The sequence below is a fragment of the Leptodactylus fuscus genome, chromosome 6 (genome assembly GCF_031893055.1).
Source record: "Leptodactylus fuscus isolate aLepFus1 chromosome 6, aLepFus1.hap2, whole genome shotgun sequence".
In the NCBI taxonomy this organism is placed as follows: Eukaryota; Metazoa; Chordata; class Amphibia; order Anura; family Leptodactylidae; genus Leptodactylus; species Leptodactylus fuscus.
The window spans coordinates 48378041-48391875 of NC_134270.1; the positions used below are offsets into that span (position 1 = coordinate 48378041).

General features: G+C 43.1%; 1 protein-coding gene across 1 annotated transcript in view; it reads right to left on the reverse strand.

Moving 5' to 3' along the window:
- Nucleotides 1-756: 756 nt before the first annotated feature.
- The window catches only part of TMEM51 (transmembrane protein 51), a 40210-nt gene continuing 27131 nt past the window's right edge, over nt 757-13835 (reverse strand). The window contains exons 2-3 of the mRNA XM_075279900.1: nt 11624-12077; nt 757-1295 (exon numbers count right to left, since the gene is read on the reverse strand). Of these exons, the coding sequence (XP_075136001.1) occupies nt 896-1295; nt 11624-11967 (744 nt within the window). The 5' untranslated portion in view covers nt 11968-12077 and the 3' untranslated portion in view covers nt 757-895. The remainder of the gene's footprint in view (nt 1296-11623; nt 12078-13835) is intronic.

Sequence of the window (13835 nt, forward strand, 5' to 3'; positions counted from 1 at the left end):
TACATATTATGGCCAAGTGTCTCGGCCTAACAAAGTCCAAAAGTCCAATGACACCGATCAAGACATTAGATCCATGTTCAGGCTAGGCTACACGGCCATATTACAGATACAAAAACATGTCTTTAGAAGGAGTTGACCAGGATTACCTGGTTTTTTTTCAAGGAGGTCAGGAAAGTGAAAAAAAACACACAAAAAAAACCCCAAAACGCCATACTCACCTGTCCCTGTCTAGATACAAATGTGTGCACCCTTACACTTGATAAACCAAAACGCCATACTCACCTGTCCCTGGTACTATGGAGTCTCCCACCGCAGTTGATTCCTGCTACTCCAGGGTCTTGTTTTGGCAGTCCCCACCGCACGTGACCACTGAGCATAACCAATGGCCTAAGGACAGAACATCACAGTGAGTATGTCAGTGACATCCCGGTTCCTTTACTTAGGCCACCGATTGGCCTTAGCCGTCACATGTGGCAGGGACTTCCACCAAAACGAGACCCTGGAGCAGCAGGACCAGACTGGAGCACGGGGGACAGGAGAGTATGGTTTTTTTGTTTCCTCTTTACCTTCCCTGGCCTCCTTGCAAAAAAAAAAACAGGTTGTTATCCTGGACAACTCCTTTAATGCACATGTACTAAACCTCATACGCAGTACCTAGTGGATAAGCTCAAGGCCTGCAGTGTGGTCTGGTAATGGATAGACATAACATTATTCCATGACAAAAATGGTACTGAATATTTATTAACCCCTTCACAATGACAACCCTGTAATTTGTGAAATATGTGTGGAATAGCGTCAGAAAGATGGAATAAAAACAACCTATTTATAACACAATAGCGGTAGAAAAAAACAAAAAACAAACAAACATACAAAGATTTCACAGCAACAAGAACCCTTATACGGGCGGGTTAGAACCAATCTGCTTATCCTCATATTGTGGGGGTGGGGTGATAGGTTCAATCTTGTTGGTCTCCACTGTCTTCTTCTGACCAGACAGGTTCAGTCTGAATTCTTTCAGGTGAAGTTTGTCAGACTTGATTCTTCTGATGTTCAAAGGCTTTCTCTCCTTTGAGGAACGGGAATTGTTCCTCTGCACTTGCTCTTGTTTGGCTGAGGAGGTGTTGGGCCTAGTGGGAGTGGACTCATCGAGTTCAGTCAGAGATTCATAGGAGGGGAGGGAAATACTCATCCTCTGATGGCCGTCAGTCTCTGTTGCTTCTGGTCTGCTGTACCCAATCCTCATTACTTCCTCGTAAGTGGGAGCAGAGTAGCCGGGGACGTCCACGTCATCTTGACTAAAACAAAAAAAAAAAAATACAGTCAGGTAAATGGGCAATGGCGGAGGACGCAGGGGTGGAGTTACACGTACTAAATAGACAGAAAGGATTGCGGTTAGTTGAGATAAATGCTTGGCCCCCCACTTTCTTATATTCGCTGCTTTTTGGTCTTCCTCCTCCCCTTCTCCAACATGCTCTCTTCTCCATTACACCTAAATGTACAGTTGCCATTACAATTATCCTTGGAGTCTCTATGCGACTGTCTTTCTAGAATACACAAATTAGGTTTGTTACCCCTGGACTTCCTCATATCTGTACTATGCACTGGCGCCATCCGGCACATTCTGATTACTTTGTGGGATATTTTTATTAATAGAATTTTCTATTGTTTATATATACACCAAAATTACTTAAACAAAACAAAAACTGATGTAATTGCAGAAGTTCAAGAACATTGGGCCATCACTGTACAGTAAAGGCACCAAGTGGTACATACCACTGCACCACCATCAGGCCATACACAGTTAGTATGACATTCATAGGCTGTCTGTGAGACGACGAATGAAAGAGACAATGAGAGTTCAGAGCATCTCTTGCTATGGAGAAGCCAGCCTGTGCATGCACTGTATGAAGGACAGAAGACGGCTGCCATACTCCTCTTACATTGCACATCTCAGAAGAGACAATGGCAACGAATAGCAAAAATGTCATCAGATACCTAAAGCTGCACCAAGACCCAGCACAGATCAGATGTTACAGGCGGTCTCCAGCACTTGAACATACAGGGGTTGGAGACAGAAGCAGAAGACTCTGTTCATTACATAGTGATAAGACTAGAATACTGCAGCTCTGCTCCATACTAGTGTTGCGGGCATGCTCTGTGACCTAGCAGCGGCCACTGTGCAGGCAGTGAGGAGGTCACCTGTGTCCTGTTGGCCGGTCGGCTGCTTAAGCTGGCCGGCTGCTGACTGAGCGTGATTACACTCGGGCTCCTCCTCCTTCCCTCCCGTCACGGCGTTCACGCTGCGTTCGGGTGGGCGGGGAGAGGGGCGGAGCCCTCCCCCGGGGTTATTTAACCCTCGGCGCTGGGCGGGGACTTCCTTTCGGATCCCCGCCAGCGCCGACGGTGTTTTTTCGCCCTCCCGCCCTCCCCTTATTTGGTTGCTTCTTTGTATTTGTTATTTATTTTTGCATTAACTTTTGGTTATTTATTGGTTATTTAATGCTGTTTTGGTTCTTCCTTGTTTATTTGTTATTTATACGTTTTCTTTTGTTCTCTCAGGTGTCACAGCTGACAGGTTGGCAGGACCTTGTACCCTTCCCCGTACGAAATCAGGAAGAAGAGGAGAGGCGCGTCACCCGCGGAACATCTTTCACATGCCCACCCAGGAGGTGGCGGGGCATTCCAGTGACGCGCCTTATGTACTCGTCAAGGGGTAGCAGGGTTCTGCTAATTTGTTATGTTAATAAAGCTGTGGCCGACCCCCACAATTTAATCCACTCCATTGGTCTTGTGCATTATTTATACTGGTTTACTTGAGTGCAGGGAGGGATATGTTTTTGGTGGTTTTATGTATTACGCTCAGTCATCTATAACACAGAACTGAGACCTTCAATGTAAATCCTGCCTGTGACAATTGGATAACTTCTGAAAAGTGATCTCTACAGAACAGTGTTATAAAGTGAGTAGTGTGAAGATTTCATTTTTTATACATGAGATCCTGTATCTAACAAGTCAACTACCACCATTCTTATTGACTGTGGCATCTAAAACGTTAGACAACTGGAACTGGCACTGGCACTGACCCCGGCCATTGCAGCAGTGTATGGGCTACACTATCTGTGGTTGGCCTCAATTCCTTTTCCTTGGTTAATCTTGGCTGCTGATACGCCAAAGAAGGTTCACAAGCAAGTCAGTGACCAAACCAAGTCAGCTGCATCCCCGGTCCCTAAAGGACTACATATACTCTATACTGCCTTAGTTATTGTGTGAGCTAGTCGTGCTCCTTTACATGTGATATAGTGCACCGCTTCTGTTCTAGGAAGCACTCCGCCTGCGTTCTACTCCACTGTTATTCTCCTGATAGTTTGCCACTTTCACTAAGTATTTTGATGTCACAGCAGGTCAGACCAGTGGGGGAGGGGAGGGGGGGTTATACTGTTACATGCCAAATGACTGAAATTTCATTATTAACAGGATCATTGTTTTTCAGACTCCTAAATCTTGGCTATAGCTGAAAGATAAATTGGAATCTGCGTTTATGAGGAGCGGAGATAGAAGTGCATCCTGGGAGCGCCACATATAATATGACATCACGACTTTGCCTGCAGCGAGGAAGCAATTAATGGTGTGGGGCATGCCAACATTAATTCCGCTTATCACAGGCTCGCTGGAGTAAATCGATGGCTGAGCTGATAGAGAGCTCATTTACATACATTCTATTAACATAGATCAGCCGCTTTCTGGGGCCTCTAAGCAGTTCTGATTGTCTTCCCCATAATGTTAACTCACAAGCTGGCATTACCCAGATGTCTGCAGATCACTGCAAATATTTCAATATTGTATGCCTCAGTCAGTGCCATCTTGTTAGCCCATCACCCTGCAGCAGGACTACGGGGAGCACGGACAGTCTTTGAGACCTCATGACTATGTATATAGTTTTTCTATGTCTACCACATGGACCCAATTCGATTCTATGGCCCCGTATACACAACTATGAAAAATCAGAGCAGGTCCTATTCCAGTCCGTTTTGCAGCTTGTGCTCACTGACAGCAGTGAGTGGGGCCGAGGCGGCACACTGACAGGCCATTCAACCATGTACGTGGCTCATGCATGCTGTGGAGTGCATGAGGCCTTAGGCTGGAGACAAATACAGTTTATGTTGCTAGAGCCTCTTAATCCATTCCTGTTACCTGTGCCTGAATTATTAAGACTAGCAAACGTAAATCTTAAATTCTTGCCAATGTGTTTACCCCTTCCCAAACCACATAACTATTATTTTTCAGTTCACAGAGCCATATGAGGGCTTAATGTTTGCAGGACAAATTGTTCTTTACACCTGTACAATTTATTATTCTGTACAATGTACGAAGGGCGAGTTCACATCTGTGCCCGGTCTCCGCTTTGCGGGTGTCCGTCTTCTGCTCAAGAAACTGGACAGGAGACGGAAACCTGGCAGGCAGTGACCGCCCGTGAGAGTCTTCTGGTCATGGAAAGGCAGAAGACGCTCATGGGCAGACACTTTGCAAACCTATTCAAATGAATGGGTTTGAAAACTGACTAGCGGTTACCGTCTCCTGTCCAGTTTCTCGGGCAGAAGACAGAAACCTGCAAAGTTCCCTGATTGGGAAGCTGGGAAAAGAAAAAAATCAGAATTGAAAATCAGAAAAAGTGCATTTGTGCAACATTCTTATGGGCTTTGTTTTTACGGCGTTCACTCTATAGACATTATATTTCCATATACGGGGATGCATAGGGCGTCTTTTTTTGCAGGGCCAGGTGTACTTTATAGTTATCATTTTGAAGAATATCTATTGCTTTTTATTAAAGGGATCCAATCATTAAAATGCAATTTTTTGTGACTAACACGTAGGAATTGCCTTAAGAAAGGCTATTCTTCTCCTACCTTTAGATTCCTTCTCCACGCCGCTGTTTGGTAGAAATCCCGTTTTTCTTCTGTATGCAAAGGAGATCTCTCGCAGCACTGGGGGGCAGTCCCCAGCGCTCAAACAGCACTGGGGGCGTCCCCAATGCTGTGAGAGAACTTTCCAGCGACGCCTCTATATTCTTCTGAAACGGCCTCTTCACGCGTCTTCTTCTGGTGTTGGAGTGAAACTTCTACGCATGCGCAATTCAGCTCTGACGTCGGGCCTCGGGCAGGGCCAACTGCGCACGTCCGCCTGGCGTAATCGGACATTTTCTTGTGGGGGTAAGCGGCCACAAGAAAATGTCTGCTTACACCAGGCGGGCATGCGCAGTCGGCTCTGCCCAAGGCCTGACGGCATAGCCAACTTGAGCATGCATATAAGTTTCACTCCAGTGCCAGAAGAAGACACTGTTCCAGAAAATGATAGAGGCGTCGCTGGAGAGTTCTCTTGCGGCATTGGGGACGCTCCCAGTGCTGTTTGAGCGTTGGGGACCACCCCCAGTGCTGCAAGAGAACTCATTTGCATACCGAAAAAAATCAGGATTTCTACCAAATAGCGGCGTGGACAAGACATCTAAAGGTAGGAGAAGGATAGCCTTTCTTAAGGCTATTCCTATGTGTTAGTCACTAAAAATTGCATTTTAATGATAGGATCCCTTTAAAAATGTTATCATATGCAAAACAATGGTTCGGCACTTTTGATTCTTTTTTCCAGCTACAGTGTTCACTGTACAGAAAAATATTTTCATAGGTTTGTATACTGGGCATTTTCAGACACAGGGATACCTAATGTTTATGTGTTTTACGGTATTGAAGTACTTTTATATGTAATATAAACAAGGATGAAGATCAGCATCACTCGGAGGAAGACGTAGAAAATTTCTTTATTCCATTTCCAGCGTAAAAAACATATAACAATGAAGAAAAAGTGATGACAAAAAACACATTAAAAAACGCCGACGCGTTTCGGAACACACAGTTCCTTAGTCATGGCTTGACTAAGGAACTGTGTGTTCCGAAACGCGTCGGCGTTTTTTAATGTGTTTTTTGTCATCACTTTTTCTTCATTGTTATATGTTTTTTACGCTGGAAATGGAATAAAGAAATTTTCTACGTCTTCCTCCGAGTGATGCTGATCTTCATCCTTGTTTATATTCCATTTATTTGCCTTTTTGCCCGGAAGGCTGATCGTGCACCCCGGTTGGAATATTAGAACATACACGGTGAGCTCCAAACTTTTTTTCTCTTTTGGACTTTACTTTTATATGTCTTCTAGGGAAAGGGGGGCGATTTGAATTTTTAATATATATTTTATAATATTTTTTTTTGCTTTAGTTTTTTTTTTTTTCCTTTTATTGCTCTAGGGGGTCTAATCACTAATGCAATGCATTACAAACACATTGCAAAATATTAGCACTTCTGTTGCAGGCTGCATAGAGCAGCATGCAATAGAAGGTAATACGAGACAAGCCTTCAAAAGACATGGTAACGGTATACCATGAGCTTGCCGTAATCCACCTCTACATGCTGCAGCTGCAAAGGAAACACAGCAATGTACACTTCATAATATCACTGATTATACAGTACATGCAGACAGTGTCTAGAAATGTACATAACATTGTGACCAGGGGTAGGGACTCTATATGGCCTTCTACAATCACATAACTAAGGATGTAAGCGGGTATTCTTCTCTCCTCCTTACATGCAGTATACTCAAAGAACAATACATGTCACTTTTTCACATGGGAGACCTATCCACAGGAATTTACAAAGCGCTCCTACAAATTGCTATAAGGAAAAACGGCCATATTAGTACACTAGATTAATAATTCAGGTCCCTATAAGACGTAACTTTTACTATAATGTCACTGAATGAATCAGCAAAATTGCTGTAGTTTTAAGTCTGGTATGATTCTAGTTGCAAGACTGCAAAATTCTTTAAAAACAACAAATAATAATACACTCTCCACTCTGGGATGCCTACACTATAAAGGGTCAATTTTTGTTGTTGGTAAAAATATAAAAAAAACTTCTAAGAATGCAAGTAATGATATTAGATAGTGATATTATGTATCGCGTGTGGACGGTAAAACAGACAAAATGATCAATGCTCATTGAGGCTGAGGCCCCACGATGTGCAGTTTTTGTTTTTGCAGATATTGCTGTGGTTTTTTTGAGCCAGTCATGTAAGACTACAAAGGGAATAGGAAATACTTATACTTCTCTCTTTTGCTTAATCCAATCCAGGCTTTGGCTCAAAAAAAACAAACAAAAAAAAAAAAAAAAACACAGCAAAATCTGCAACAAAAAGAAAAATAAATAAATAAAGAGTTGTGTGTCCGCTACATGGGACCTGAGGAGTTTTTCCGATCACAAATGGATTTTTTTTTCTTAATAGTTTATGATCACCTACCCACAGGATCAGATGTTTGGGCAGCCTCTGAGCACCCGAAAATGCTGCAATGGACAGGGAGCACCTGCAGCCTGCTTCTAAGTAAGGGGGCATTCACACAGAGTAAAGTGGCGCTGATTCTGCCACGATAACTCGCGTCAGAATCGGCGCTGATAAGACAACTCCCATTGACTTCAATGGGTTCCGTTTTCCACGCAGCACAAATTGAAATCAATGGGAGGCTTTTTAACGACGAGCACGTTCAGTCTGCTCCTAAGTAATATCCCCCCTATACAGTGAGTGGTAGCACATGCAGTTTGCTCCTAAGAAATATTACCATTATACAGTGAGCGGGGCTGCAATACTACTTCAATTACTCGAATAGGAGCAGAACACACCCAACCCCTTGTCCCCTGCAGCAATTTTTGACCTTCGCTGACATATCCTATGTATTGGCCATTAGTATGAAAAATCCATTTGGGCCAAGAACACCTTTTTAATGGCCATTGATGATCATTTTGGCAGCTTTATAGTTAATCCAGAACAGGTATTATGGTCTGCATTGGTCAGCAGTGTAGGAACGCTTTGTAAATTCCTAGCTTCTGCTATGTTTCAGCATCAGACAGCAGGGGGCAGAGTTATTGATTTGCAATGTGCTGGGAGTGCTCACATTCTGCACTAGCAGTCTCACTTGCTGGGCATTTCTTTTTTCCATTAAAGAAGGGAGAAAAGCTGAATTCTCGTCCACAAGACTCTTCATCACAATAGCACAAAAATCAATGGGTCTCTGGGTCATTATGTGCTGTAGTTATTTTGTACAATCTCAAGCCCAGCTCAGCGAGACACCAGCACTCACTCTAGGAGAGAGAAAAGCATCTCTTTTTATTAAAAATACAAAAGATAAGTGTCAGGAAACAAATCAAATGGCCGATCATCTCCACCCTAATGGGATCTGCCGCCGCTTGTCTCAGCTGTCTCACCACATAGTACTTGAGGCTGCTCCTTCAACAGATCTAATAGCTCAAGACCTGAAAACTTCATACAAATGTTTTAAGCCATTTTTCTCTCTTTTACCCCAAAAATAGTAAATGGTCAACATTATAAAAGGCAACGCAGGACTGCCAAACCATTCTTAAAGGAGCATCACACTTAAATCTGGCAAGATACAGAAGTTCAGCCTTAAACAAGGTTGTCCGGGAACTGAACATTTTTGATACAGACAACCTATCCGCAGAATCAGCCCTGCGCCTATTCTGGGGAATGGGGCTGCAGTTCCAGGCGCAACCGCTACAGTGTATGAGTGACATATACAAAGTTTGGCCCCTGTCATTAGCAGGGAGGAAGCACTTTGGTGCAATGATGCCCCCATTACATCTATCTAAGGCCCGACGTTGCGGAAATGCAGCTTTTTTTGTTGCAGATTTTGCTGCGTTTTTTTTTTTTTAGCCAAAGCCAGGAGTGGATTGAGCAGAAGGTAGAAGTATAAGAACTTCCTATATATTCCCCATTCCTTTTATAGCCACTCTTGGCTTTGGTTAATTAAAAAAAAAACAAAACACAACAAAAACTGCAACAATAAAGCTGCGTTTCCACAATGTGGGGACACAGCTTGATGCCGGGGCCCCATGGGCTGTAAACGTCATGATTTGACAGCAGTGGAAATGCCACAGAAAAAAAAAAATCTCAGCATTTTACAGTAACTGCCAAGTGGATGGGATTCTTGTGAATCCCATGCCCACTTTGCAGTAAAAACCGCGGCGGTGCTGGGTGTTAGACCCCCACTGATCAGATACTGATAACCTACCCTATGGCGAATTATCTTACCCATTGCATGTGTATGGCCAGCTTTAGGCTACCTGTACACACAAATAAATTCTATGTATTCTCCACAGAGATTTGCATGTAGATTTTTCTGCAGTTCTAAGTAAATCCCCACATATTACCTGCATACACCGCAGAGGGTGATTTGTCCTGAAAACTGACATACTGCAGATTTTATGATCCACAATGTTGTTCAATTTACTTTCTGGAAATTTCTGCGTGTACATGAGATGGTTGAAGTTTCATCTACTTAGCTGTCACTCTATTAAGCCAGAGATTTTCCGCCTCCATATCTAGATGTGGAATGTATGTACAACTGGAGACAGGTGAGATGTTATCGGTGTCAACTTAATCCACATGTAAATGAGCTGTTTAGTGCGCTTGGGGCAAAGCTGTCGCTGCCAGAGCACCTTCTTATATAAAGACAGGTCGAGGTGTACGACGACCACAGGCGTGCCTGTACACATGTATATACTGTATTCTCCTATATTTCACAACATTGCTATTGCATGCTTTGTTTTGTCATACAACTATACTTGCACTTAGAGCATGGTATTTTAGCAATAGTGACGCTGCACAGCTGCCCTACTTGGCATGAATATGTGTCTTTAGGAAGGTGTACGTTCTTTTGCAATGTAGTACTGCTGGTTCCCACACAAGTCATCACATGCAGGCGCTACCCAGAACACCACAGCCAAAACGTAACATTACAATGGACGTGTCATCACCTGCAGCATTGGAATACACTAGAGAGACCAGAGCTGAACTCATGAAGTTTTACATGATCTCTTTAGTCTCATACGTGTGCAGTGCATATTCTCACTGGACCATAGCGATGAATATTCACAAAACAAAGAACAGGAATAGGACAAGCTCCATATTTTGCAGCTCACAACTATGGCCCCTTCAGATATCTGGAATAAAAATTACCGCCATGCGCATGAAGCCATAGTAAATGGGTCTGTATCCATCTATAATCATGGATAGCTTATAGAAAAGATATAGGGTTGTGTGTGTGAAGTCTTACTGTATACAACATATTAGACTAGGTTCACACTGCATCTGCAGGAGCTCAGTAAGTGTTTGGATAACTTACCAGTGCAAACACCAAATGTATTGCTAAGGCCCTATTGCCTGACTAATGCTAATGTAATATAAGGAAAAGTGTAGTCAAGTGCTCTATTCCATACACGTATCCAGACAGAAAAGGGGGGGGGGGATATAGAGTACGCCATAGAGTAACAATGGAGAACATATGACATTGTATGGCTTACCGTAGCATATGATAGAGCCTTCCACCAGTTATAGGATGGCAAATACTTCCAACATATATCGCTGACGGAAGGCTCTGATGTGATGTGAACAGAACCCCATATGGTGGCCAAATAACACTTCCATTCAATTGCCTACAAAACAATGTCACTACCAATAATATACTGCACAAAACCAAGTAATGTAAGAGTTCAAATAAAACCAAGATGTAGTGACCAAATAGCTACGTACATAAAGTGATCCCAGTAATGGCAGGAAAGATCTAATAATGTGATATAGGAGAAGATCTATAGTGGCCATAAACCTTTAGTCAAATATGGCAACTGAGTGGCTGTTTAGAAGGCTGAAAGTGAAGAGGGATTTGTAGTGTTCTGCCGCCTAAGATTCCTCTCCAATTTCCAGCACTGAGTATCTCGCAGAGGAAAGCTAAAGCACAACTTCAAGAGTAGTCTCATGCCGCAAATCTGCAGGAAGATCAAACAGAAAGCTTTTTTTCAGCATCCTTGTTTATACGAGAGGCAGATTCTGGGCAGGATTTGGAGCGGACTTTGAGATAGATTCGAGCTCAAAATCAGCTTCAAATTTGCTACATTGTAGGGTAAAGGAAAAGGGTAATACTCAGCCCATCCACCGGCAGGTATCCAGTTTCACTTCTTATAGTCCTCCTTGTTCAGCTATGCTCGGATGTAACTCCCCAGTTTGGAGCAGGGACAAATGAATCGATATAAAAGGAATATCCAGCACGGCCAAGGATTCAATAAAAAATCGTCTTCTTTATTGGTTACAAAATATTCCAGATAAAATCGTCAATCTCGACACGTGTGTACAGGGACAAAAAAACTACGCCAGACTGACGTGTTTCGGAAATTGAGAAAGACTTTGAGAAAGGATCAATTTCCGAAACGCGTCAGTCTGGCGTAGTTTTTTTGTCCCTGTACACACGTGTCGAGATTGACGATTTTATCTGGAATATTTTGTAACCAATAAAGAAGACGATTTTTTATTGAATCCTTGGCCGTGCTGGATATTCCTTTTATATCGATTCAGCTTCAAATTTGGTCACATGAAGATACCCAAATGTACTCTGGAGGACTGCACAGTTTGCCCACCCTCAGCCTTGATCCTACCCAAAGCCTTCCAGCCTTCTTCTGGAACTACAAGCTCCAGCATGCCCTCATTGTTGCCTACTGTCATAGATAATTTATTCACTTACTTTTCATCAGTTGGTGTAGGGTTGCCTTCTTGCTGGACAACCCGTGCATCCTCCAAACTTAAACGCCGCTTGCGTTTGCTACGTATGCTTAAGCAAATAGCCAATAAAAGTAGTGCAATGCCAGATCCCACCAGCACGTAGGCTACAGAGAAAGTCTTGCTTTTCAGATTAACGTCCAAATTGTTCTGTGGTGTGCTGGCGTTACCCTGGGGTGGGACAGGTTTGTCATTACTTCCAAAACCAGGGACAAGGTTCCATACTGCCATGACCACGCCAAGCACCAGTAAGCCCACACCAATGGCAGTAAGGGCATAGTGCGATCCACTAGTTTTTGAATGTGCCATGGTCACCAATTTCTCCAACCACAGGTATAAACAGCTGTGCCAAGTCTCAGATTACATGTTCTGTGTTTAAGTTCAGGTCGCTACCTGCTGTTCAGATACATCATCGAAACCTGTGAGGAAAAAAAAAAAAAAAAACAAGAAAATCAGGACATTAGTAATATTAAAATGCTACAAGTGCCTTAGAATTTCTTAGCATTTTCTTCATGGCAGTTAGGGCTTCATTTGTCCAATATATAGTTTAACAAACTAATTTTGGCCTCCTGCTGCCACCACTAGGGGGAGGCACACTCCATAAGGATTTATGCAGCATAAATTTGAAGGTAGGATCTATACAATATGAATTGTAAATCAACCGATGCCATCTAAGGGGTTATTATGTATCCTTGATCAATAGTATATAGGGGTAAATATCTGATTTCTGAGGGTCTGATCAATGTCATCAGGGGTGTCCCCAATTGAGCATTCAGCCCATTGCATAAATGTAGGTATGCCCATTGGTGGACAGACTAATCCAAGCTCCAATTCACTTCAATGGCAGCTCCAGAGATAGCTACAATACCCTCAAGCTATCTCCAGCTCTCCCTTTGAAGTGAATGGAAGTGTTGTCCACCAAGTGACACACCTACAATTCAGCCTGACTGCGGGCAAGAGGAAAATGCCCTGTTCTCAGGATCAGTGCAGCACTCATTGGTTGGACCCACATCAATATAATAATAAATTTTATTTATATAGCGCCAACATATTCCGCAGCGCTGTACAATTTGTAGGGTTCAAATACAGACAGAAAGATGCATTACAAAGAAAATCATTTCAGACAATGGGACTGAGGGCCCTGCTCGCAAGAGCTTACAATCTATCAATATAGTATCTCTGGATCCTTATGGATAGAGGATAAATACTTTTTATGCCATAACCCCTTAAACAATCAGCTAACACCTTGGGGCTGCTGGTCACAAGTTCTCAGCCCGACACCCCCTAGTGTTGGCTGTCCTCTTAAAGGGAGCTTCGGGAAGTATGGGAACCCTCCAATAGATGCTTCCAATGCAAGGCTGTAGCACTGTTTGAGCCTAGTCTTACTCTCAAAAAATGTCTGCACTGTCAGACATGAGTGCTCACAATACAATGTTGGTTTTGGAGGGAGCACACAAGCACCACTTCATGCCAACACTTCTGGGTTGTACACAACATGTGCACTTTGAAATGATTTAGACATTATGAAGTCGGCTTTATCTGCAAACAATCGATGGGACTGCAGCCAAGTGGCATATAGTCATCTATATACCTCAGCCAAGAGGAAGCAACAGCGAGTAAAGCAATAAATGAGGCTTAGGAGGACCATGACACTTCATTTCACAATGCAAAATTAGTATTACTAGAAATATCTGGGAAGAATAGGCAAATCTGTTTCCCAAGAGGTTAATAGGGAGACAGTGCCTCTGTATGCTTCCTTCTAGTTCTCCCTAGGCTGTGCTGACGAGATCCAATCAGATCGAAACAGCACTGTCAGCAGCTGGGATACTGACTTGGCAAAATCCCGTATCATTGCAATTAAAGGCTTATTGGAAAGTCGGGCATGACGTTCAAGGGATCTTCCCATAGAGGGCAGTAAACAGAGGCAGTGTTTCCCTATTTACATCCTGGGAAACATATTTGCATATTCTTCCCATAATCCCCCACAGTGGAGCGAAAATGGCTTTGTAAGACTCCACACATCTGACAAGGTGGTCTCTCCACAAGGAGTGACACTATCCCCATAATCTAGAAATATCTGGTCATTCCAGAACAACTCACACAGGGCACAATGTACAAGTGAGATGTTCTACACCTTTATAATATACTATGGGAGGCATTCATCAAGACCGGAATCT